Source organism: Adiantum capillus-veneris, chromosome 10 (assembly GCF_014529385.1).
Source record: "Adiantum capillus-veneris isolate H3 chromosome 10, ASM1452938v2, whole genome shotgun sequence".
Taxonomy (NCBI): domain Eukaryota; kingdom Viridiplantae; phylum Streptophyta; class Polypodiopsida; order Polypodiales; family Pteridaceae; genus Adiantum; species Adiantum capillus-veneris.
This window is the reverse complement of record NC_140940.1, coordinates 102,457,771-102,485,667: the sequence shown is the minus strand read 5'-3', so window position 1 is coordinate 102,485,667 and position 27,897 is coordinate 102,457,771. Positions and strand designations below refer to the sequence as shown.

Below are 27,897 nucleotides of genomic sequence, written 5' to 3'. Positions count from 1 at the left end.
CTCTCTCTCTCTCTCTCTCTCTCTCTCTCTCTCTCTCTCTCTCTCTCTCTCTCTCTCTCATGCTCAATTGCGTAGACAAATCTTGACGCAAAAGCTGAAATCAGCACCGTAAAATCGGCTTTTTCTGTATGGTGCCATGTCAACATGCTCAGCGCATTTCACGGAAATATGTCCCTGTTGCTAGGGTTAGGGTTAGGGTTTTAAGACAGGTTTTAGGGTTAGGGTTAGGGTTTGCAGAATTTGGGTTTTCAGCAGCAATCAAGCTAGGGTTTCCCGCATGCTCTCGAGCAGACACGTCATCACTTTGTGACATCTGTTGACAAAGGAACGGAGTAACTCCCCTCTTGTGCAACCCACTGCACTAGATCTCCGGCCAAGCTGAATTCGGGGTTCCATTTGGAGTAGACTATGCTAAACCAAAAGCTTCAAGGTAAAGGTTCACAATCTGAGAAGTATCTGCTAGGTTCTCCTCCTCCATGCACTTCGCGTCCAATGCAGGATAGTTCTTGAATTTAACCAAGAACCACCTTCGTACTTTACCCTTAATCTTTCTGTCCTTATGTGCCAAAATTTGTTCAGGAACAAGGATCTCCTCGTTTTCTTCCACTTGGGGTTGCTCATCGGGCTCCCATCTTCAGGCACATCACCTTTGAAAGGTTTCAAGAGACTCACATGAAATGCATTGTGAATCCTCCAAGTGTCGGGCAGTTTCAGTCGGAAGGAGACGACATTGATCTTTTCAGAGATCTGGAAAGGTCCGTAGTATCTCATACTAAGCTTTGGAAAAAGCCTTTCCTTTCCCTTCTTCTTTCTCAAGCGTGCCTTCTCAAAACGTAAGAGCACCCAATCATCCTCCTTCAATTTCAAATCGCGACGATGGCGATCCGCTGCCTTTTCCTGTCTTTCCAGAGATTTTTGCAAAGCCTTGCGGACCTTGGCAAAAGTGGTGTCTAAGTCGCGCGTGTACTCATCAACTTCAAAAATCTTATCTTTCGTGCTTAAGAAGGGTGGAACCTTCGCAGCACCTTCAACAATCTCAAATGGTGCTTTCCCCGTCGAAGAGTGTATCGTGTTGTTGTAGGCAAATTCCACCAAAGGTAGATACTTTTCCCATTGAGTCTTCTGATCCAAGATATAAGACTTCAATAAATCTAAAACCAGTGAATTGGAAAGAAGACGAGAACTGCAACCGCGTGTCAATGTTCTCTCAAATTGCCTTCCAAAACAAACTCGTAAATCTGGGGTCCCTGTCAAAGACAATCGTCTTAGGCATGCCATGTAATCTAAAATTCTGGGCCACAAAGAGTCTCGCTAAGTGATCCGGCTTAACTGTTTTCTTCACTGGAATGAAATGAGCCTGCTTGCTAAATCCGTTAATAACAATCCAGATACCATCGTGACCACTCTGAGTCTCCGGAGATCAAAAATGAAATCCATTGCAATACTTTCCCAGGGGCGGGTGGGTATGGGCAAAGGCTGTAACAATCCCTGTGCTTTATGCCTGTCAAACTTGACCTTCTGGCATACCAAGCAACTGTGCACAAACTCCTCCAGATTCTTCTTGAGTCTTGGCCAAAAGAAGTATCTCTACCCCTTTCATGGTGGTAGCAATGCTGCGGTGACCCGTAAAAGGCTGACAGTGGCATTCAGTCATAACCTTTTCCCTCAACGGCTGTGTAACGCACAACATAGTTTTCCTCATCAAGTAGCCATCCCGAATGGAATATCCCGCTACCGTCTCCCCATCCTGTATCCGTGTGAAAACGTTTGCAAAATCTGGATCTGTGGTATACTGGTCGACCATATCCTTGAAGCTCTTATGATGTATCGCGGAAATAGCCAGAACCAACGGCTTCCGAGACAAAGTAGCTGTCACCAAATTCTTCTGTCCCTGAATATGGACAATGTGGAAGTGAAACTGTGACAAGATGTTCGCCCACCGCATTTGCTTTTCCGATAGCTGCTTCTGTGACAAGAAGTAGTGTAAACTCTGATGGTCTGTAAAGACAATAAAATTCGCTCCGAGTAGGTAGTGGCGCCACTGAGTAAGAGCATGGATAACCGCTAAAAGCTGTTTCTCATAAATCTGTGCTGTCAATTCCGGCCGTGAGAACAATCGGCTCTCGCAAGCAATGACATGGCCTTCTTGTATTAAGATGTTGGGTTAAAGGCCCAAATGACCCCTTTAGTGTATATTTTTAAAGGTTAGTAACCTTTGGCCAAGTTCAATGTGAACTTGGCCACTAACTTAAAAATGGTCCTATACTTTTAATAAAGGGAATGTGAGCCCAATTTTGCTCACTCACTTATTCCCCTCTACAAATCGAGTAGCGCTCTCTCTCTCTCTCTCTCTCTCTGCAACTTCGTTTCCTAGCACCCCCTTCTCTGCAGGCCATTGCCACCTCTCCAAGCACAGATCCTGCACATCTCCTCGTGCTCTCTCACTTGCACACACTGTTGCGCGCTCATCGACTGGTATCAGAGCCAAATTAGGGTTTGCTCCCAAACCTGCAAGCGCTAATTTTCAGCCAAGGAGGTCAACTTTCACGCGAGATTTTGCAATTTTATCCCCAAAGGACTCGTCCCCGGACACTAGAGGGCTCCCGGCAAGTCAAATTGACCTAAAACAGGTTGAAATTAGGTCAAAATCAGAAAATTACAGGTTATGACAGCAAAATACAGGTTTTGCAAATCTTTACTAGGTACCCGCTACCCGAAAACAAAGAAATTGCCGAAAACAGGTCCCAAAACAGGTATTTTCAGCAAATTTCAGATTTACGCATGTTTTTGCAAGTGTATTTTCGATGCATCTACATTGAGGAAAGTGCAAATTGATTGAATCTACGCACATTTGACAAGTTTTGGCTATGTATGACCATTTGTGGCTCAATTTTGTGCAATTTGATGCTACAAATTGGGGCTTTTGCTCATACATGCTTCTAAAGGCTATGCATTAGTCTTATGTATGTTCTGTGAGACTAAAAACAACTAAAATTGTTGTTTTTGAGCACAAAATTCACTCGCTGAAATTTCTTGCGTATAAATTTCAGAAATTGTTTGTTGTGCCTAAATCGATCCATTTTGCCCCAAATTGCTCCTATGACCATTTGGAGCTGGAGTGCACACTTCTGTGAGGCTATACTCCGGTTTTGGTGCATTTTGCCCAAAAATTCAGTGTATTAGCTCTTTTATTCGTGCAATTATGGCCTCATCTTCTTCGGATGTGAAGAATCTCTTCTAGATTAGGAGATTCGATGGAACAGGTTTTGACCTTTGGAAAGACAGGATGCTGGGAATCCTATTTCTTAAGGATTGTGAAGGGGTACTTGAACAGGTAAAGCCACAGAATATGTCGGACGAAGCATGGGTTAGCCTGAACAGGAAGGCAGTTACATACATTAAAATGGCCATGACCGATGAGACAGTCATTGATTTGAAAGGTCTCACAAATGCTTTTGATGTGTGGGAGAAGTTAAAGGCAATGTATGAGAATACAACGCCTGTCAATCAAGTCCATTTGATGCGAAAACTTGTGGCATGCAGCTAGATGAGTCTAAGAGCGCTGCAGAGCACTTGTCGTTGTTCATAGGTACTTTGTTGCTGTTACAGGATTCAGGTATGCCTCCTTTTGATGATAAGCTGAAAGCTATCTTCTTGCTTATGACCTTACCTGATTCATGGGAAACATTGGTGGTTTCATTATCGAATAACCCCAATTTGATCTTTGATGGTGTTAGGGGTTCTATCTTGAATGAGGAAATCAGAAGGAAAGCAGGTGGAGAGGGAGGCAGCTCTGCCAACATGGTTAGAGGCAGGAGAGAGAAGAAGAATGTCTATGCACAAAGGAGTAAGAGTAAGGGGAAATGCCAGCAAAGGCAAGGGTGATGTGACTTGCTATCAGTGTGGCAGGAAAGGTCACAAGAAACCCGATTGCAGGTACTACAAAGCCGAGTTAGAACGGAAAAAGAATGGCGGAGACAAAAAGAAAGAGAAGAAAAAGTCAAGACAGATGCACAGGATAGCTCAAAGGACAAAGAGAAGGCCAATGTGGCTTCTAGTGTTGTGATTGAGGAGCTGTCAGATGTAGAGGACATCTTGTGTGCCACTTTGTGAGATGATGATGCTTATGACCTTGATGCCTCTCTTAATGTTCATTCATAGGACATGCAGATCACCAAGAGTGATCTTATTGATGCTTTGTTAATTGTCAATGATGTATTATCCCAGACTTGGATAGTTGATTCCGGTGCTTCATTTCATGTGACTTCTATCAAGGAGTGTTTCTCTACTTTTGATGTAGGCAAACATGGCCATGTATACCTTGGAAACAATCATGCATGTTCCATTGAGGGTATTGGCACAGTGCATCTCTCCATAGATGGCACAAATGAGCTTGTTTTGCATGATGTTAGATATGTGCCGGGAATCAAGAAGAGTTTGCTTTCTGTTGGTCAGATGGATATGTATGGGTACAGCATCTTGTTTGAGAGAGGATCATGGAAAATGACTAAAGGCTCAAGGCTGATTGTAAAGGGCACAAAGAAAGGGACACTTTACTGCATGCATGGAAAGGCCGTGTTGGGCAAGTTTATTGCATTGGCTGAAATTAACTCTCACATGGAGTTATGGCACAAGAGACTTGGCCATATGACCCAAAAGGGCCTTTCTAAGCTTTGTACTTTGAACAAGCTTGATGCTAAGGGCACAAAGCTTGACTTTTGTAATGAATGTCAATATGGCAAGCAAGTAAAGCGTTCTTATTACTCCGGTGTCTCTCGTAAATCTTGTGTGCTTGATCTTGTACATTCCGATGTATGTAGCATGCCTACTAAGTATATGGGAGGTGCATGCTATTTTGTCTCCTTTGTTGATGATCATTCTAGGAAAATTTGGGTTTATTTGCTTAAATCTAAGGATGAAGCCTTTGCTGCGTTTAAGAAATTTCATGCATTTGTGACCACCCAAACAGGTAGAAAGTTGAAATGCTTGCGTATGGACAATGGGGGGCAGTTCACAAGTGCTGAATTTAACAAATTTTGTGAAAATTTGGGCATTAAGAGGGAGCTTACTGTGCCATACAGTCCCTCTTCTAATGGTGTGGCTGAAAGATTCAATAGGACACTTTGTGAGAGGGTGAGATGTATGTTGTCCAAAGCTAATCTCTCTCATGGATTTTGGGGAGAAGCTTTGAAAACTGCAGTGCATATATGCAATCGATCCCCTCATATGTCTTTGAAAGGTGACATCCCTGAAGAGGTTTGGTCTGGCAAGCCTGCTTCATATGATCACTTACGCATTTTTGGTTGCGAAGCTTTTGTGCATGTTAGACCTGAGTTGAGGAGCAAACTAGATGCCAAGTCCATTAAAGGCCTTTTCATGGGATATGGTGAAGAAGGCGAAATGGGTTACAGGATTTGGTTACCTCAGCTCAGAAGGGTTGTGCGCAGCCGGGATGTTGTTTTAATGAGGCAAGGCTGCTTCAAAACAATTGTGCCTCAAAACATGACCATAAAAGGGTCAAATTTCAGCATGACTAGCCACATGTTAGGCCTATTCTTGACCCTCAGGATGGACTACATATGGCTGAAAACGTAGATGATCTAGTGGTGTTTGAGCCAGAAGATGTTGGGCAGCAAATTGAGGCTCCTGAAGGGCATTTGCAGCCACGAAACAATGCGGAAAATGGTGCTGAAAATGATGTAGAGCAGTCCATTGTTGATGATTTTATCATGCCACCTGATGTAAACCCATTACCGGATAATGTGGATCATTGGGTGAGACGGTCTACTCGTCCAAGATGGACTGTGAGTAGATATGATCTCTCTTTGCATTACATTATGTTGACAGATGAGGGAGAGCCTCTTACGTATAAAGAGGCAAAGACGTGAGCACAGCGACAAGTGGGAGCTTGCTATGCAGGAAGAGATTAAAGCTTTGCATGCTAATCATACTTGGGATTTGATGGAATTGTCCAAAGGAAGGAAAGCTATTCCTAACAAATGGGTGTATAAAATCAAAAGAGTTGATGTAAAACCCAAGTACAAGGCAAGGCTAGTTGCAAAGGGATATGTTCAAGCCAAGGGCATAGACTTTCAGGAAGTGTTCTCTCCCGTTGTGAAGATGACCACTTTGCGTGTATTGTTTGCCATAGTGGCTGCCTTTGATTTGGAAATGGACCACATGGATGTACATACCGCTTTCTTGCATGGTGATGTGGAGGAAGAGCTTTACATGAAGCAACCCGAGGGTTTTGTTATTCCTGGCAAGGAACATTTGGTATGTATGCTCAATAGAAGCTTGTATGGGCTGAAACAATCATGTAGACAATGGTACAATAAGTTTAACCGCTTCATGCTCAAACATGGTTACTGTCACATGACACATCCAACCCTATGTGTCCGTGGACAAGCTACAACATGATCAGGGTTCAGTCAATTCAGTCAAGTCTAGATTAGCAATGATCTGGTACTTTTGTGAGTCTATTCGTATACCGTGCATGCCCAGTCACTTAGCATAGATGCATATCCTCCGGTTGCACACAGCATGATCATCGAAATTCCCATCAGAATCCATTAGCATCAGTCAGGGGAATTTTCCAATGCATTTAGCCTATTTTCCTATTTTTGGTTATTTTCACTTATTATTTTTAAGTGACTTTCCAACAAAAGTAGGTAGGGCAATTTTGCTAAGTTAATATATAAGCAAACCCAAGTTAGCACTTTCTGGCAGAAGAGGCAACAGGAGCTTCCCGCTCAACAGGCAACTTCTCAGCAGTACCCCCCCAGCACCCCCCAGCGTTTTTGGACCTCCTTCTTCGCAGGGATTCCGAGCAGATTCCATCGCCAGACCTCCCCCTTCATTGGCGTTTCCACTCACAGCAGATCCTCGCCATCAAGCTCCCTTATCTGGCGTTTTTGCTCACCAAGCATCAGACCCAATCAGCGTTTTCACTAACGCTAGGGACTGCTGCAGATCAGCATTAGCGTTTTGATATTTCAGCCATTAGCGTTTTTGGTTTCAGCCCCTTACCGCAGCAGATACTCGCATTTTCAGCCTTAGACACACAAGCAAATCAGCCCCCAAGATGGTTGCAGATGATCCCCCATTTTCAGCCATAAAAACGCAGCCAAAACAGTCATTTTCAGCCACCGAAACAGTCCCGAAATTCAGCAGTTAGAAGATCTCAGATTTCAGCCATCAAGTCGCCGTCGCCACCACCGTCGTCGTGATCGGCATAGTCCAAGTTGCATCAGTCCATTGCATTCGCATTGTACACCTTTGTGCAATCAAAGTAGACCACTCTCGCCGACGAGAGTGGGGCCTTCGGAGGAGGGTTTTACAACCTCTCGGGTGTCGTATCTCTTCTCTCTCCTTCTCTCAGTCTCATTCACTTGCACACACAATATCCACTCACTTTGTTCGTGATCATAGCACTCTCTACAAGACGGAAGGCTCTCGCCTTCCCTAAGAACTAAAAGGAACCTTGAGCAATAAAGATCACTAATCTTGAGAAAATACAACATTCATTCCGCTGCACCTTACATTGGTATCAGAGCTTTGAAAGTGTTTTGCATTACTCAAGGAAAGAACCACAAGAACCACAAGAATTTTTTTGCTTGTTGCGATCGCACGAACCCAAGTTTACTTGGGTGTGGCGATCCCTAATCGTGTTTTGTTGAAGAGTGACAGGAATCCCAAGAAAGAAGGGCTTGTCCAGCCTCCCCTTGTGTCTCTTTTCACTCATTGAGAGCGGACCGTGCACTTAGCGGCCGGCCAATCGACGTGAGGTGGGAAAAAGCAACCTTGGTGTGAGCGCAAGGCCGCCAAGGGGTGCGCCCGCAGAAAGGAGTAGAACTCGGATGAAGAGAAGATCCTTCTCAACGCGATTTGCAAGCGAAAGAAAACCTCAAGAACCTCAAGAACCCAAGACCCTTAAGACTCAAGAACCTCAAGAACCCAAGATTCTCACGAATCAAGGACCTCAAGAACCTCAAGACCCTCAAGAATCCAAGTTCCTAGCGAGCTTAAGACCCCAAGATCATAGTGCATGGTCGTCACCCGAAGCAGAATGGATACTACGCATACAGGTGATGAGCATGAGAGAGGCGTCGAAGACTCGTCCCCACCCGGAGATGATTTCTTCAACCCTCCCCCTTCGCCATCTACGCCACCAAGTGCACCAGACCCTATGGAGGCAATGATGAAGCAGATGATGGCCATGATGGATAGACAGGAAGACAAGCGCCTTGCTTTAGAACGCGAGCGTGAGCAAGAAAAGAAAGAAAAGAACTAAGGAAGGAAGAAACGGCAGCACGAAACGCAGCATTGGAGGCCGATCGTGCCGCTCATAGATTGGGTTCGGAGACCGAGCGTGAAGCTCGATGAGAGCTACGCACTCAAGAATTGCTTGTCCAAGTCCTAGCCTCGAAGACCGAACCACCCAAAGATCGTGGGAGTTCGTCAAGTGACGTAAGCCACGACGCGGATTCCAATCATCCAGTCACAGAAAAGTTGACTTTCAGTAAGTATGACGGTAAGATAGATGCTACTGTTATTTATTCTTGGTTGCGTCAATTTAATGCTTATTTTGCGACAACTAAGAAGACAGGAAATAGCATAGTTTTGACGGCAGCTATGTACCTTGCCGTTGATGCCATCAATTGGTACCACGCATGGCAAGAGGCACAGCTAGCCGCGCACCTAAAGGCAGTCGACGATTTCACGCCTCTCTTTTAGTTGGGTTGATTTCCAAGATGAGCTCAAGGCGCGGTTTATGCCACCTCAGTACCTCGCACGATTGAAGGACGATTGGCACGCTCTCAAGCAAAATGGTATGCCGGTTATGTCTTTTTCTAATCGTGTTTTGCAGCTAGATACCCAATTACGCATGTCGGATGATGAGCGTAAAGAGGCTTTTCTCTTTGGATTGGACGAGTATATCAAGTATGATGTCGAGGTACTCGATCCAATCGATCTCAGCAAGGTGGTAGCGATTGCTCTCGCACAGGAGATGAAGCACAACAAGGGAAAGCCTAAGGAGAACAAGACTTCCACAAGTACCTCGCAGACTTCTCAGAACCCTAAGAACGGTAAGAATGATAACTCTTCTAACCAATCTACCAACAGTATCTCATCAAAGAATTCTTCCAATGAATCTAAGGGTAAGGCTAACACAACTGCTAAACCTAAGCTTACTCCAAATGAAAAGGCAGCACAAGGAATTGTAGGAGGATACATCACGTCGGAAGAACAAAGCATGTATTCTAAGGAAGGTCGTTGTTTTCATTGTCACATTAAGGGTCACATAAAACGAACATGTCCTAAGTTTGAATCGAATGAATCTAAAGAACCCACAACACCCACTACATCTGTCAATGCAATGAATGATAACACGGGTGTGCCCAAAGTTTCTGAGGACCCTCCCATTGATGATTCTCTCATTAAATGTTATGGTCGTACGTCGGGACACCGTTTTGTCAAATTGTTTGACCCAGGTAGTATGCATGATGTGATCAGTTCCTCTCTTGTTGAGAGAGGCCGCCTCGAAGTTAGTCCGAGATCTCCTATCGAGGTCTCTGGCTTTCGTACTGGTATGGACGTTCTCATCACGAAGGAGTGCCTTGATGTGTTGTTTGCAATTCAACATACTGCCTTCACTAGAAGATTTGTTGTTTCTCCTCTCTCAGGATGTGATATGATTTTAGGCATGAAATGGTTTCGTGAAATAAACGCTCTCGTTGATTGGGAGGCTAACACTTTAACTCTCAATGCCAAAAGTGATTCTCCTATTGTCTTTCATGAAGTGGATACTTCTCCTTCTCCATCTCTCATTGCTACTATGCAGGACAAGATTGAAAGGATTCGGGATAAGGAGATTTTGTCAATCTCTTTTTCTCCACAGCATGACACATAGGATTTGCATGATTATGAGAAGCATGATGATTTGAAGGATAATGGTTTGCATGATGATTTGGATGACAATGACAAGCATGATGATTTGCATGATCAAGATGTGATTTCTCACAAGCATGATGAGTTGCATTAAGAAGATGTGATTGTTCACAAGGATGATGTGTTAGTTGATGCTTTTTCTAGCGAAGCTAACCTCGTTGTAGATTCGATCAATCACCAAGAATCGATCTTGGCTTTCGAGTCGAGGTCCCCAGATCCCCCACGAGAAGATTCGATAGATCCCGAAGAAGCGATCTTGGCTCTCGAGCCGTGGTCCAAAGAACCCTCACATGAAGTATTATGTGTTTGCATGATTGATACACACGCATTGTTCGAGTGTTTCATTCGTGAAGGTTTCCTGTATTTTAATCAACATCGTTATGTGATCCCTTTTTCTAGGCATGACATATTGTATGTTGAGCACGTTTCTCTCATGGATGAGCATGAATGTATGCGGATTGTTCATGAAAAGCTGAAAAGTTTGTATGTAAGGAAGTCACATTCTATGTCTCTTCCTTGGCATGACACAGTTTCCGAAAGAGCACATGATTGTATGAGCACCAAGCATGGGCATTTCCATTATGATTTGCCACAATTGATTGATTTCGATTAAACAGAAAAGATTCCATCTCATTGTTTGCATATGTTTGATGAACGGATTGTCACTCCATCTCTATGTTCATCTACATCCCATACACAGTCTTTAGAGAAGACAAGATTTTTTTCCTTCACTTTACATGGAATGGGTATGTTCATGGTTTTGTGTTGGAGATTGTTTCAGGAATTTTCAGCCATGGAGATTCTTGAAGACGAAAGAAGCAGATCTCTAGACGAAGTTGACACAAGAAAGGAGATTCAAACGACTTTGTGTCGCTTTTGGCGCGGCCCAAAGAAGCAAGCGTTGCAAACCTTTGTGAAGTTTAAGTACCGCACGACCCACACATCAGAGTGGGCCGGCGAAGAGTCCCTTCCAGGACTCCAGATGCTTTTGGCGATCTCCCTCGACGCCATACAGTTCGGTACCAGTACCTCACTTTGAAAAGAAGGGGATGTCACGTGACACATCCAACCCTATGTGTCCGTGGACAAGCTATAGCATGATCAGGGTTCAGTCAGTTCAGTCAAGTCTAGATTAGCAGTGATCTGGCACTTTTGTGAGTCTATTCGTATACCGTGCATGCCCAGTCACTTAGCATAGATGCATATTCTCCGGTTGCACACAGCATGATCATCGGAATTCCCATCAGCATCCATTAGCATCAGTTAGGGGAATTTTCCAGCGCATTTAGCCTATTTTCCTATTTTTGGTTATTTTCACTTATTATTTTTAAGTGACTTTCCAACAAAAGTAGGTAGGGCAATTTTGCTAAGTTAATATATAAGCAAACCCAAGTTAGCACTTTCTGGCAGAAGAGGCAACAGGAGCTTCCCGCTCAATAGGCAACTTCTCAGCAGTACCCCCCAGCACCCCCCAGTGTTTTTGGACCTCCTTCTTCGCGGGGATTCCGAGTAGATTCCATCTCCAGACCTCCCCCTTCATTGGTGTTTCCACTCACAGCAGATCCTCGCCATCAAGCTCCCTTATCTGGCGTTTTTGCTCACCAAACATCAGCCCCAATCAGCGTTTTCACTAACGCTAGGGACTGCTGCAGATCAGCATTAGCGTTTTGATATTTCAGCCATTAGCGTTTTTGGCAAAGACAGATCCAGCCAGCGTTTTTGGTTTCAGCCCCTTACCGCAACAGATACTTGCAGTTTCAGCCTTAGACACACAAGCAGATCAGCCCCCAAGATGGTTGCAGACAATCCCCCATTTTCAGCCATAAAAACGCAGCCAAAACAGTCATTTTCAGCCACCGAAACAGTCCTGAAATTCAGCAGTTAGAAGATCTCAGATTTCAGCCATCAAGTCACCGTCGCCACCATCGTCGTCGTCATCGGCATAGTCCAAGTTGCATCAGTCCATTGCATTCGCATTGTACACCTTTGTGCAATCAAAGTAGACCACTCTCGCCGACGAGAGTGGGGCCTTCAGAGTAGAGTTTTACAACCTCTCGGGTGTCGTATCTCTTCTCTCTCCTTCTCTCAGCCTCATTCACTTGCACGCACAGTATCCACTCACTTTGTTCGTGATCATAGCACTCTCTACAAGATGGAAGGCTCTCTCCTTCCCTAAGAACTAAAAGGAGCCTTGAGCAATAAAGATCACTAATCTTGAGAAAACACAACATTCATTCCGCTGCACCTTACATTTACAAAAGAAGCCATGCAGACCATTGTTTGTATACAAAACGTAATGAGGATGGCAGCTCTATCATTCTTGTGCTCTATGTGGATGATATGTTGATAGCTGCAAAGAAAAGAAGCACCGTTGATGCTCTTAAAGGGCAGCTGAAATCTGCATTTTCAATGAAAGACCTTGGGGCAGCTGAACATATACTTGGAGTGCGTGTTAGAAGGCAAAGGGACCAGCGCATCTTGTATTTGTCGCAAGAAAAGTACATTGAAAAGGTGTTGGACAGATTTAACATGGCTGAAGCAAAGCCTCTTGGTGTGCCATTACAGCCATATGTCAAAATCTCCAAGGACGATTGCCCCAAGTCAAAGGAAGAAGCCAATGACATGCAAAGTGTGCCTTACGCTTCAGCTTGTGGTTCACTTATGTATGCTATGGTTGCTACTAGGACTGACATAGCCTATGCAGTGGGAGTTGTGAGTCGGTTTATGGCTAATCCAGGCAGGTTGCATTGGGATGCAGTGAAGTCCATTATGAGGTACTTGAAAGGGACTAAAAACAAATGCCTCTGCTATGGTAAAGGACCATTGGAGTTGAAGGGATTTTGTGATTCTGACATGGCCGGTGATGTGGATACACGGAAATCCACAAGTAATTATGTGTTTACTCTTGCAGGAGGTGCTGTTTCATGGGGTTCTAGATTGCAGAAGATCGTTGCATTGTCTACTACAGAGGCTGAATATATTTCAACCACTGAGGCTTCCAAAGAAGCCATTTGGTTAGCACGTCTATGCAGCGAGTTTGGTTTGACTAATAAGGCACCTATGCTTGGTTGTGATAGCCAGAGTGCCATATGTCTGGCAAAGAATGCCATGTTTCATGCACGCACAAAGCATATTGATGTGCGGTATCACTTCATTCGAGAAGTGCTTGAGGATGGTCTTATCACATTGGTTAAGGTCCATACATCACAAAATCCAGCAGATGCTCTCACTAAGTGCTTATCCAAAGCACAACATCAGCTATGCATACAGATGGTGGGAGTCACATAGCTTAAAGGCGTCATTTAGGCCTTTAAGTGAGAGGTTGTTGGGTTAAAGGCCCAAATGACCCCTTTAATGTATATTTTTAAAGGTTACTAACCTTGGCCAGGTTCACATTGAACTTGGCCACTAACTTAAAAATGGTCCTATACTTTTAATAAAGGGAATGTGAGCCCAATTTTGCTCACTCACTTATTCCCCTCTACAAATCGAGTAGCGCTCTCTCTCTCTGCAACTTCGTTCCCTAGCGCCCCCTTCTCTGCAGGCCATTGCCACCTCTCCAAGCACAGCTCCTGCACATCTCCTCGTGCTCTATCACTTGCACACAGTGCTGCACGCTCATCATAAGACAGTACCCAGACTACGACCACAAGCATCACAATATACTTGAAATGACTCGTGCAAGTCCGGCAAAGTCAAAACTGGTCCTGTAGTCAATTTCTCTTTCAAAGTCTAAAAGGCAATCACCTCTGTGGGTCCCCACGAGAAAGGGACTCCTTTCTGTGTCAAGATATGCAAAGGGGAAGCAACCTCTGCAAACTTTCGAATGAACCGCCTGTAGTACGAACACAATCCCAAGAAGCTTCTAACTTCATGGACATTCTTCAAATCGGGCCAATCACGGATAGTCTCTATCTTGGCCGGATCCATTTGCACTCTTGTTGCTGACACAATGTGTCCCAAAAAGTGTATCTCTGGTAGGAAAAATTCACTTTTCTTCGCATTAATCACTAACTTGTGATCTCGTAATGCCTGGAAGACCTAAAGCAGATATCTCTATGTTTTGCCTCATTCTTGGAGAAAACAATGATATCGTCAAAGAAAGTGCCAACAAATAGCCTGTACTCTCAAAAAATCCTGTCTATCATCTGGTTAAATGTCGCAGGAGCATTGGTTAAGCCAAAAGGCATCACCAAAAACTCAAATAACCCAAAAGTCGTCCGAAAGACTGTCTTGTAGTCGTCTCCTGGCGCAATTCGGATATGATGATATCCACTCTTCAAATCAATCCTGCTAAAACACGAGGATTCCTGTAATCTATGGAGTATATCATCGATCCTAGGAATCGGAAATCTGTTCTTGATGGTGATTTTGTCGAGAGCTCTATAATCGATGCACATTCTCCAAGATCCGTCTTTCTTCAAAACCAACAACACTGGAGAGCAATACGATGAAGTACTAGGCTGGACAAGACCCTTTTCCAAGAGGTCTTTCACTTGGTTCATAATCTCTTCGTTCTGGGCTCGTCTCACACGGTAAGGTGGCCGGTTGGGTGGCGTGCTTCCAGGTATCAGATCAATGGTATGATCTTCAGGACGAGCGGGTGGTAACTCGCGTGGCAGGCCCTCTGAAAAGCAATCGGCATGAGAGTGGAGAAAATGTTGGCGTTCTTTATCAAGTTCAGACATATTTGTCCTATCCTCATCACTCAACTCTTTCATAAAAATCGAGTAAACAAATGGCCGAAGCCGATACAATAGGGACAGACTCGCCCTTAAGTTTAATATCAAGTACAATGGTTCTTTCCTTCTATATGGTCAATGTCGCTTTTCTTGCCCGATAGTCGACCACGGCGTTGTTCTTGTGGTACCACGGAATTCCCAAGAGAACATCACAACCTTCCAAAGGTATTATGTAAAAGTCCTCATGCCCCAAATACCCCTGACAATGCAACTGAAGTTTGCCAATGACAGGTGTAATGGCTACGTCCCTGTCGGGTGCCGCTAGAACTGCCTCCGCAAGTGGTCCCATCCGATCGGGAGTGATCGTGAGCCGTGCCGCCAATTTCGGTGAAATGAAGTTGGCCTTGGCTCCTCCATCAAACAAGATCAGGGCTTCTTGGTCTTTCACTTTGCCCCAAGCTCGGCAAAGTTCTGTACTCTCGTCTAACGTGCTGGGATCGGTACCCACGCAATCTGGAACCAGTCCTGTTTTCATCTTGCCTTTTCTTCGAGGTTCCTCAGCTGCTCTCGAACTCTCAGGCCACTCGTCGTCCTTGTCGTTGTGTTCTTTCTGTGCCTTTTTAGGGCACTTCGCGGAGATATGTCCAGTTTCCCCGCATCCAAAGCACTTCCCTTCCCTGATGTAGCGAGCTCTCTCTTGAGGAGTAAGCTTGGGTCGTGCATCTTTCTTCTCTACTTTCATTTGTCGAAGTGTGTTCGGCTCTTTGTGTCATGATCTCATCGGTGGGGTAGGTCAAACTGCTAGAGTGAATGGCAAAACCCCGTTTCGCATGACTCATCAACTCCTGAATAGAAGTCGACTTCTGTTCCAAGCAGTGATCTCGGATCTCTGTAGGAAGACCCAAGGTAAACCGCTCAATTTGTTCCTTGAACGAGATCTTCTTGAATGAATAGGCGGGTAGAAAAGTGCTCCAGAATCTCTCGCAATAAGCGTCCACTGAATCCTTCTTGGCCATCCGAAGATGGTTCTAAGCAGTTCGTATATCGCGTTCATACTCTCGAGTCAGCCAAGAAGAAATAAAAAGCCTCTTGAATTTCAACCATTTAACTGGCGCAGTCTTCTTTAATAGAAGCGTGGACCACTAAGTTCGAGCATTCCCCTTAAAGTAAGAGGCAGCTCTCCGAATCTTAGAGTGCTTTGAGTAACACCCTCCCGCGAAAGCTATGTCAAACTGCTGTACAAAAGACAAAGCCTTCGAAGCATCTCTATAGCCAGAAAACGTGTCAAATTTAATTGACTGTCCACCTTCCTTAAACTCTTGGACTTTCTTGCTTTTGTCTGCCAGAAAGTCATACTGGTTGGCTTTGTAAAAATTCTTCTTCTTTGCATAAAAGCTGCTGTCATCCGAGTCCGAACTATCTGTAGACGAGTCCTCAGTAGAACTGTCAACCAAGGGGCGAGATTTAGACTTCCTTGCCTTTTTCTTGCCCTTTCCAAAGCGTTGCTGTTTGCTTCGCTTTTTGCCTTTTCTGTCTTCTTCGCTCGAGTCAGATGAGCTAGAAGAACTGTCAGAAGAAAAAGAAGAAGAAGAAGAACTGGGTACTCCTTCAAATTGAATGCGCTTCTTCTGTTTCTTTGCCTTTTCAAAAGTAGACTGACGACCCAAATAGCCCGGGAAGTCAGTGCCTTTCTTCTGCTTTTTGTCATGCTTCTTAGCTTTGTTCTGCGCGTGAAAAAGTTGAGTAATTCGTGCATCAACTACCTCTTCTAACTCTTTCTCTGTATACTTCTTAGGAGTAGGAGGTTTCTTGAGAGCGGGTTTTCGGGGTGGTTTTGTGGTTTTCTGCCACTTTTGTGCACTTCCTGGAAAGAAGTCTCGCTCATATATTTTGCAAATTTTGGGTCCTTCGCAAAATTGAGCATCATCTTTGTTGCATCGCCGATCAATTGACGACGCTCCATCTTTTGACGCTCCGCCTGAGTAGGCCGAGGTGGGCCGCACTCCTTGCCCGAATCTTCGTTGTGATCCCGATTCCCTTCCCGCATCTCCGGATGCAGAGGGAGTCGACTGATCTTCGCCTAAAGCCATAGGTGTCGTGGAAAAAATTTAGGGATCGGATTTCCCGTAGAAGAGAAATCGGCAGTGCTCTGATACCACTGTAACAGACTTGGACACTCCAAGTCAAGAATCCACCACGACACCACTAATAATCACTTCAAACAGTTCACAGTTCACAATTGATTCGACACTGGCCCGGTGGAGGTCCGTGCCTAGAGATATTGGCCCCAGAGACAGGCACCCCATTCAGTATTTCTTTTTGTCTTAATCTGTGTTCAAAGTACAAGAGTGCAGGCAGGCGCTCACACTCAGACTCTACGTCCAGATGCTCTGAGTTGTAAGAGGCCCGCTCAGATATTTATAGATTACAAGGGGTGTTTAAAGCTGAGCCCAAAAGCTGTCCCAAAGGCTTGAAGTTAAAAGCTTAAAATAAAGCAAATATTGCGTAGCTTAAATCTGCCAAAAGCTGACGCTGATTTCCATGCAAAACTGCCCAAAAAGCAAAGCTGCCGTAGATTGCAGCCTCCGCAATTTCCACTGCGATTCACGGGCTGCCACATCAGCAGACCGTACGGAATTGCCACGTCAGCAGACTTTCCACAATTTACGCTGCAGCCAGCCAGGTCAGCAGTCACATCACCATTTCAGCCCGCAAAAAGGGTGCTTGCGAGGGGTGTGTGTGTGTGTGTATTGGGCAGCCACGTCACCAGTTTGTGACACCAAGACTGCACCGGATCAGCCATATCCGATCACTCAGGTGGTCGTAACACCATAGAGCTCTAATACCATGTCAAAGGTGGCAGCGGAAGATGCGATGAGGACAAGACCTGGCTCGTGATCCGGTGGGTACCTCGACTCCGATCTAGAACACCTGTAATGCCAAACACATGAACAAGGCACACCTTTGGAGAAGAGAGGTCACGTAGGTAGAATGAGACAGGACATCTAAGAATGAGAGAGAGAGAGAGAGAGAGAGAGAGAGAGAGAGAGAGAGAGATCTGGGAAATTCTCTCCATGCTGATAACAATCTGCTCATACAAGTGATCAAGGGTGGTCCGGCATAAAACTGACATGCCAATGGATAGACCCAAGGACACACACAACTGCGACTGCTACTGACACTGCCAACTGCTCCTGCACACGAGACCACTGACATGACGACAACATGGGCGACGACTGGGAAGCCACTGAGTAACCATGACAAAAGCAAAGTGTAGATCTCCTCCTGGCTGAAGTAGGAGTGCCATGAGGATCACTGGATCTAGCACTGCCACTCCCAGTGCATGAGAGAAAGACTGCAGTAGGAGGAAGGGCAATTGAGTGCCTTGCTGACTGCCCCTGCTGTTGCACACCTCTCCTCCTACTGCTCGCGGTGGATTGCCCAAAAACTCTGGACTGAGGAGCAGCCCAAAAACGTTAGGCTGCTCCCTCTCCTGCCCGATGGCTGCCGGCCGCGTATGGCTGCCCAGTGGGGCACCCAAGGGAAGGCGCCCCACCGCTGGGGCTAATCTGTACTGCCAAGAAGTGATGCCCCCTGGCTGCCTATATAGGGATGACCTCAGCCTGCCCGACCCACTCCTCCAGCCCCACGACCTTGGTAAATGGGGGAAAATAAGGAATAGGTGTGAAGAGGGCACTGGATGCACATAGGCTAAAGGGGAAAAATATGCAAGGGCTGGGGAATGCTATTCACAGCCTGCAAGACAACTGGTGACCATGGAACCAAGCCAAAACCCGAGCTAAACATGGCTAGACATGACCTGACATGAGAGAACCCTCACCCGCACAGCCACAAAACAACCCTCACTCCCTAATATGCTCCTGGGAGATACCAGAGCTACCACCGACAGGAATATGAACTCTAACAAAATTAGGGTTAGGTTCTTTCCATAGGTCGTAGCCGACCACAACTGTCACAACTTTGAGATGTGGCTGCCCGGTACACTCTGTGACGCGGCTGCTGTCCAGTACATTCACACACACACACACACACACACACACACACACACACTCTTTTTTGGCATGGACAGTCCAACAGAAAACCGGGAAACTGCTAACGTGGCTGTTGCCAGAAATTGCTGATATGGCACTGTAGTACGGACAGACCCGTAAAATCCGGCGCGAAATGCGGAAAGCCGTATGGACGACATTATGCTTTTCAGCTCTGGGGAAAAGCCTATGCAAAGGCTGGAAAAAAAACTCTACGCCAAAGGCTGCATTATTGAACGCAATATAGCAAGAGAGAGAAAGGGCTTAATCCTTTTAAGTTGCTTTATTTTTGTAAGCCAATTTTAGGGGTAGTTTTTATGGACACCTTTTGAAGCTTTTGGGCCCTGCTTTTTGGCATCCCTTGTAAAATCTTTAAAAGGGTCTTTGGGCTCTGATACCACTGTAACAGACTTGGACACTCCAAGTCGAGAATCGATCGCGACACCACAAATAATCACTTCAAAACATTTCACAGTTCACAATTGATTCGACATTGGCCCAGCGGAGTTCCGTGCCTAATCTGTTATTGACAGATTTAGCAAGCAGGATCATTTCATTCCATTGAAGAAAACAGTCAAGCCGGATCACTTAGCGAGACTGTTTGTGGCCCAGATTTTTAGATTACATGGCATGCCCAAGACGATTGTCTCCGACAGGGACCCCAGATTTACGAGTTTGTTTTGGAAGGCAATTTGGGAGAACATTGGCACGAGGTTGCAGTTCTCGTCATCTTTCCACCCGCAGACTGACGGGCAATCTGAGATTGCCAATTCAGTGGTTTTAGATTTATTGAAGTCTTATATCTCGGATTAGAAGACTCAATGGGAAAAGTATCTACCTTTGGTGGAATTTACCTACAATAACTCAATACACTCTTCGACCGGGAAGGTGCCATTTGAGATTATGAAGGTGTTGCGAAGGTTCCACCCTTCCTAAGCACGAAAGATAAGATTTTTGAAGTTGATGAGTATACGCGCGACTTAGACACGGCTTTTGCCAAGGTCCACGAGGCTTTGCAAAAATCTCAAGAAAGATAGAAAAAGGCAGCAGATCGCCATCGTCGCGATTTGAAATTGAAGGAGGATGATTGGGTGCTCTTACGTTTTGAGAAGGCACGCTCGAAAAAGAAAAAGGGAAAGGAGAGGCTCTTTCCAAAGCTTAGTATGAGATACTACGGACCTTTCCATATCTCCGAAAAGATCAATGATGTCTCCTTCCGACTGAAACTGCCTGACACTTGGAGGGTTCATAATGCATTTCATGTGAGTCTCTTGAAACCTTGCCCGAAGATGGGGAGCCTGATGAGCAACCTGAAGTGGAAGAAAATGAGGAGATCCTTGTTCCTGAACAGAGTTTGGCACATAAGGACAGAAAGAATAAGGGTAAAGTGAGAAGGCGGTTCTTGGTTAAATTCAAGAACTATCCTGCATTGGATGCGAAGTGGATGGAGGAGGAGGACCTAACAGATACTCCTCAGATTGTGAAACTTTACCTTGAAGCTTTTGGTTTAGCATAGTCCACTCCAAATGGAACCCCAAATTCAGCTTGGCCGGAGATCTGGTGTAGTGGGTTGCACAAGAGGGGAGTTACTCCACTCCTTTGTCAATAGATGCCTCGATTTTTGAATACTAGTCACTGATGTCTCTTTGAGCTTCAGGAATACTGAGAGCTGACAGTATTTTGCTGTATGACTTTATGAAATGAAATTCCGGATAATATGAAACTGATTTGTTCTTGACTTGTTTAAGTGCAGGAACTGATAGACGAAATGATTGCAGCATTTTAGTCTGAATGATCTCGATAGACATGGTTGCAATAGGGATTAGTCAATCGGGCATCTATGACGTCCCGAGTGGATCTAGATGCGATTGCTAATTGCATTGTCGATAAATCATGGTCTGAAATCCGAATGAATGTTGAATGTGATTTGTCATGTGATGTCGTGTGCCGATTGGTACATGTGCTAGATGTGTGTTCCTAGTGCGTCGGTACTAACAGTCAGTGTCTGCTAAGACAGTTTATGGCTTCTGTTTGTTTTGCAAGCGTAATCAAGGGCGATTACAATGCTTTCAAGAGGGGGGTATGTCACAACTCTGTGACGTGGCTGTCCAGTACACTTTGTGACGTGGTTGCTGTCCAGTACATGCGCGCGCGCGCACACACACACACACACACACACACTCTTTTTTGGCATGGACAGTCCAACAGAAAACCGGAAAACTGTTGACGTGGCTGTTGCCTGAAATTGCTGACATGGCACTGCAGTACAGACAGACCCGTAAATTCCGGCGCGAAATGTGGAAAGTTGTATGGACGGCAGTATGCTTTTCAGCGCTGGGAAAAAGCCTATGCAAAGGCTGGAAAAAAAAACTCTATGCTAAAGGCTGCTTTATTGAACGCAATACATCAAGAGAGAGAAAGGGCTTAATCCTTTTAAGTTGCTTTGTTTTTGTAAGCCTATTTTAGGGGCAGTTTTATGGACAGCTTTTGAAGCTTTTAGGCTCTGCTTTTTGGCATCTCTTGTAAAATCTTTAAAAGGGTCTTTGGGCTCTCACTTCTCAGAGCATCTGGACGCAGAGTCTGAGAGTGAGTCCAAGCGACTTACTTATACTTTGAGTTACAAATTAATACAAAAAGAAATACCGAAAGGGGCGCCAGTCTTTGGGGCCAATATCTGTAGGCACGGAACTCCGCCGCCGAGCCAGTGTCGAATCAATTGTGAACTGTGAACTGTTTTGAAGTGATTATTGGGGGTGTCGCGGTAGATTCTCTACTTGGAGTGTCCAAGTTTGTTACAACAACATGGTCCGTCAGCTCTTGGACAGACAGTGTTCCTTTGGCGGCGATGGTAGTCCAAAGACATAGCAATCACACTGGACCTCCGAGGTTATCAGCTTGAGAAGAGACACCTGGTGAGAGATATCCAAAGACTGCAAGTTGTAATCTGCTAGGGTTTCCGTGGCAAGCATCTCAAGATACCCCACTCTGCCAAAAGTTGCATTCCGAAGGAAGATGTCAGAAATTATATAACTTCGGGCAAATTTTTTCTTGAAAGCTTGCCAAGTCCTTGGAGTGTGCGGCTTGGTAGCTATAGACATCAACATCGCCATGGCACTGCTTTTGGGAAAAACAGTGACTCGAAACAAATCTGGATCCTTCTCTTGCAAGTGATCTTTATGGCTTATGCCCTGTAAGACATGAGCGGTGAAGACGGGAGCGCACCCAATGCGTGATGAAGTAAGGGTGGGAGTGCTAATAAGTACGGGGTCAGAACCCGAGGATACTTCAAATAAAATTCGTGTAGACTTTTGGAAGCGCCGGTTTGCTCTGTCTGCTCTTTGGTAGGACCTGTATGCTTTCAAAAAAGCAAGCGCCGGTTTGCTTTGATACCACTGTCACTAGACGGGCACCACGTGCCAATAGAAAAGAACAGATTGAACAAACTTTTAGCACTTCAATAACAATTGAACTGAAAGAGAGAGAGCACACGAAACACGGAGTGGCGGAATTCCACCCCAGAGAGTATTGGCCCCAAACCTTGGCGCCCCTTTCGGTATTTCTTTATAGGGAAAATTACCAAAATACCCCTCTAATTTGAGGAAATTCCCAAAATACCCCTCAAATTTCAAAAATTCCCAAAATACCCTTGTATCTATTTTGGTTGGAATGTTCAAGATTTTCTAATCTTCATTCGTTTTTGACAATGGAGATCCGTTTTTGAGTGCTCAGCATGTAAGTTGTCACCGGTTACCATCGCAAAAAAGGCAATTATGTCTAAAAATAATGAAGCAATTCATCTCCAAAGCCTACGTAACCAATTCAAATTGTAGTTTTAGCATCTTGTACGATAGACAATCACTCTTCTTGTGAAGACCTACAGAAAAATTTATTTTTCGAGAAATTTAGTCTCACAACAAGGGGTATTTTGGGAATTTTGGAAAATTTGAAGGGCATTTTGGGAATTTATGACAAAATATCGGGGGCATTTTGGGAATTTTTGAAATTTGAGGGGTATTTTGGGAATTTCCTCAAATTAGAGGGGTATTTTGGTAATTTCCCCTTCTTTATATTGCATCAACACAATACAAGCCGATACTCCAGTCAGTGCACCTTCTCCAGAAGCATGCCAGAGAATGAGCCCATGGCCTCATATTAAAGGCCCTAGGCCCCAAAAGAAGTTGACATGAAAAGCCTTCAAACTCAAAAGCGTCTGGTCCAAAAGCAATGCCAAAAAGCTGCCAGCGTAAATCAAGGAATTCCATACAACTGCCACGTCAGCAGTCAGCGCAAAACGCAGAAATCCGTAGAGTCTGCAATGTCATCATGTTAGCGCAATTTCCGGGTTTTTTTTTTCTCTGTACAGCTGCCACGTCATCAGCTGCTACATAAGTTTTTCAGTGTGTGTGTGGGTCCTGCTTTATTTTAATCCTTTATGTCACTTGGGCCCCATTGGACGGGGTCCCATAAGTTGGTAGGATTTCTTCTTCTGTTGCTTGTTCTTCTTAGGGTTTAGGCCCCTCGGCTGTGATCTGAAGATTGGCTCTGCTCTTTACTGACTTGACACGTCAGCAGTTTGTGACAGTGAGTGTTCAGGCGATAGAATGGCCATAACACATTGATCTGAGGACCATTTGACGAAAGAACTGAACCGACACGTTCCTCTAGTCTAGACCTACATGCACGCCATGTCAGATGCCCACGGAAGTGTAATAACATCTGTCAAAACGCATGTACAAACCATTTATGCAAGAGGGTTCCATCAATAGAGTGAGCTTCTCTTCCTGGCTGTACAAAAGTATAGTGATGTAATAGCACTCTTGTGGGCTCAATGATCTAGAGGGAGACTACGGTGACTTGTTTGAGTCCAAGGGGCTTCCATACGCGGAGCGAGTTGTCATCATTTGTGGCTGCTCCCTGTTTATCATCCGATTCACCTTTTCCGCTGCCACTGTGACACCTCTAGTGTGGCCACTGGTAAGGTGACACTGCTGTAGAAGGGTTGGCCACCGATAAGGTGACGACTTACCTTTTTGTTTTAGGGAGGCATTGACAATATCGCAGGCACCCTGGCTAGGGTCGGCCACCCATTAGCTCCCTCATTTGTTGGGGAGGAGGGGGCCTGTAGGCTTTCTGTCTTGTGGTGCTGGATACTAAGGAGTTAGAAAGGTCGTTGGGATGTTGTGGGGGTTGCCCTACCCTGGGCAGCCCAAGGTACAATAGGGTCCATATGCTGTCTTGGATCACATCGTTGGCATAGTAGATGCGGACCTGGGGAAAAGGGGGGGTGGGGGCAGGGAGGCAGTAACATGCCATGGATATACTCATTGGAAATTGCTATATAGGGCCTTGGAAACGAAGCTCCTTACTTACCTCAATGGGTTCCTGTAGCTGTTTCTGGATTTAAAAGCCAACTTTTTCACAGGAATGAGCTGTCTAAGCCTTGGAAGTCATTTAAACATTTCTTGAGAATCTTGATTCGGATAATATGCCATTGATTCCAGGCATTGCCTGAAGCTTGTTGAGACCATTGCCTGGTGATATGACATTTGGACTCAAATTTTCATTTTCACGAGTTTTTTGTTCACATTGTTGCTTCAATTGCTAGTACTTGGTGCTGCAGGGCAGCCAAACTTGTTGGAGATACACGCGCAGTGGTAGCTGAACGAGGCTTTTACAGACCGTATTCCAAAGTTGTAATAACTCGTAGTGGCAAATTGGAGAACTCATCATGAAGTTGTACCAATGCATCTGCGGGGTTGTGGGTATTGCATCTGAAATTAGGAGGGCATGCATGTGCGGTTTTGGGTGCACACATTTTCGTCCCTCTTCCCTCGTTTTTAATGAGAGCAGGGGAGAGTGTGCATGTTTGTGTATATTAGCCAATATCATGTGTGATTCTCACCAGCAAAGCTCCAGCAGCATATGGATGTATTGATGCCCTTTGTTTGTAAAGTTTGCGGGATTTTGCTGGTGGGATGACATCTTTAAGCGGCACCTGTTTTTGCAACAGGCGCTCTAAAGGAATGAAAATGTGTATTTGTGCTCTTTCAGCAGATTGTCTCCATACTTTCTTATATAGCTTGATATGAACTGTACTTGAAGGATAGGAATTTGATAATTTTATCACCATATGAACTCTAGTGGGCCTTTTTATGGTTTCAGAGATGGATTGCTTGCCTATTGATTCTCCCATTTTTAGAGCACCTAGAGACTGTTATTGTCTACACATGCCCCTTTGCCGCCATAGTATATGGTTTGAATTGAGGATCAACATTAAAACCAGCATCACACCTTTTCTGGTTTGTGTGTTGATACGAATTGGATGAGAGAGCCAAGGTTCTTGCCTGCACACATGCGGGCGCACGCGCGCGCACACACATTGTTGGATGACAAGCTTGCTGTGGAGAATGGGAACCCCATATTTTTTTTTTTTCATGAAAGTTATGAAAACTCAAGTGCAAACAGAAAAACTAGAAGAATGTCATGTGATGCACTACTATGAATTTATGTAACACCCTAGCAAGGTAATTCATCAGTGCTGCATTCGTTCGAAGCGAGAATACCGGTTAAAATGCAGAGGAAAAAGCATAACAATGTGCTTTCTTCTAAGCGACATGATGCTTTTCTTTACTGTCATTGTCTAGGGGCCTTCTTCAATCATGTGCTTTTTGTAACATTCTATCCGATCTGAATAGACCAATGTTGCGTTCACAAGTGTGCAATGTGTCAATAAGGGTCATTGGGTTTGGTAGATTTGACAGCTAATAGAAAGGGGGACTTCACTAGCTGGAGATTATTGCTTATGCTATAGCCTTGATAAGCTATGAAAGTCACTACCACACTTGGAGTCTACCCATTTTCAAGCTTCTTTAGTTTGTCTTTGTTGGCTTTGCTAATCTTTATCTATACATGTCCGTCTAGACTATTGATGTGCCCCTTAGAGCTTCGCCAAAAATGGGCCTATTCACACTCCTTTGTTGTACCCATGGACCTTATCTTTTTTGTGGCAATATTGATTGCATCCATTGATTACCATGAAGCTATGCAATTTCTAAAGAAATAAAAAAACATCAGCATCTTTCCACATTTTCTTGCAATCGACCTTGCGTCTTGTTTTCCATTATTTTTTTCTCATAAAGAGGTGATTGTGTATTCAACAGCGTAATGGCTAAGGAAATTAAACAAAATAACTAGAGCACATTCTTTTCTCTTCCCTTGTATGGCTATAGCTATGTATCTTCATTTGCACTAAGCTTCAGCTTTAAACCACGTCCACTAATGTGAAGACCTTGATATGGGCAATTGGATTTGTTGGACCTTGTGTCTAAGAGAGAAGGGGTACCTTATCAAGTTTAAAAGACTTCTCCAAGTACGTCTTGTGATGCAAGGGAAGTGAATAAATGCATCCTCAATATTATATGGACTCTTAGATCATGTCTAGGCCAAATGTTTACAAAAGAATTTTCCCCTCACATGATCTTTAGAAACAACAGGCTAGTTTTGTAGCTCTTTTTTCTATATAAAGAGTGAGGTGCTTGCACCGCTACGTTCACGTGCATATAGAACATAGTGCCCATGAATTTGTAAACGCCTCACAACATAGTGGCTAAAAACCTCTGTGTTGAGATCAAACATGTTTGTAAATCTGGGAATTGATAATCTCCTTAGGGCAATGAAACACTCATATAATCATGAGCTAATCAAGAACATAGAATAGGCAATCTATGTGAGTATCTCAATGGCATAGGAGGAACAAAGCCGTGGATACTCTCCAAACCACATCTCTTGATTCCTAAAAATGAATAACATGGTTAGAGTATGAACACATACATAATAGTGATGAGCTCATCAAGAAAATAGAATAGGCAATCTATGTGAGGTAGCTTAGTGGCATAGAAGGAGCAAATCATGGATAAGCACTCCGAACCACAACCCCTCACTCTTATCAATTTGATCCTACAACATGACGATGATGGTGCAAATTCCATAAACACTCTAAATACAAGTGCACACACATAAGATTAGTAAGTTAAGAATGCATTGATCAAGCATATAAAGAGAGTACAAATGGAAGGTTTTTTTTTCCCACCAAACCTCCCATAAAACTCTTTGTGACTTGAAAAAAAGACAGAGTAACAAAATGAAAATATGACAATGGCCCATGACACAACATCTCTCTCATAGAGACTTTGACATGCCTCCCCTCAAACAAAAGGCCAACAAACATATGGACCACCACCAACAACATGGTACCCAAGAAAACAATGCTACCTCAACAACAATGAGGAACAGCCACATCTTCACCTTCTTGCAACATGGGACTAAAGAAAGACATCTTGAAGGAAATATAGAATTTTTAGCCTTAGCACCAAAGAGACTTTCCATTCCAAGCTCCAAAGGCTAAGCTAACATCATCCAAGTGGTGAATATATTTTAGATCTATGGCAATGAGGATGATCCCAAGGGTTTTCTCATCCTTTTGTTGTTATTGAGCTTGAGATGCCCTAGTTTGATTGGTCTCGTTAGCTCCCATATGTTTAACAATAAATTCTTCCTCATAAGGTAGCCCTGCATTTCCACTTGCCAAGCGTGGAGCCCAAAGCTTTTAAAATTCAAAATTCCCTTTTTATCCGTTTATTATGCCCAATGTGAATGAAGGGAAGTCTTACCCAATTGTGTAAGACATCACCGAGGCTCCGTTTGACGAGCCGTCTAGACTGGCTTCTAGAGCACCTCGAACACTACATTCTAGAGCACTGATTTGGCACTCTGGACACCTTGATCTCTCATCCCGTCTGGACCACCCTTTAGCTCTTTTGGCCTAAGAAACCGCTTAAGATATACATTCCTGCTATCCTTTGGCTGCCTAGGACCTTGGTGCCTGCCCTAGCCTTTTGCACTGCACCTGCCTGTAGCCTTTGCCTGGCATAGACCACTTTCTAGCTCGGACCAACTTTGACTGCACCATCATTGCCCACCCCTCGTTGAACATTTATGTTCAACCACACACAGTCTTATTGCAGTTATAAATTAGTGCTAATTGTAGGTGACATGATAATTCTTTAGAATGAGAAAATGGAGCTCTAGGGTTTTTGACTGTGCTCCATGAACTCAATCATCAGAGTTTCACTTTAGGAAACATTGAAAAATTATGGCTTAAACAATAATTGAATGCAAAATGAGAATGCTACCAGAAACTCTCAAGCGACTTAAGT

At 44.4% G+C, this 27,897-nt stretch overlaps 1 protein-coding gene across 2 annotated transcripts in view; it reads left to right on the top strand.

Moving 5' to 3' along the window:
• Positions 1-24,735, top strand: part of LOC147449372 (Cyclophilin-like peptidyl-prolyl cis-trans isomerase family protein) — a 66,290-nt gene extending 41,555 nt beyond the window's left edge. For both annotated transcript variants that reach the window (XM_086521816.1, XM_086521815.1), the window contains exon 3: positions 24,303-24,735. In XM_086521816.1, the coding sequence (XP_086377942.1) occupies positions 24,303-24,414 (112 nt within the window). In that variant the 3' untranslated portion in view covers positions 24,415-24,735. The remainder of the gene's footprint in view (positions 1-24,302) is intronic.
• The last annotated feature ends 3,162 nt before the right edge of the window (positions 24,736-27,897 follow it).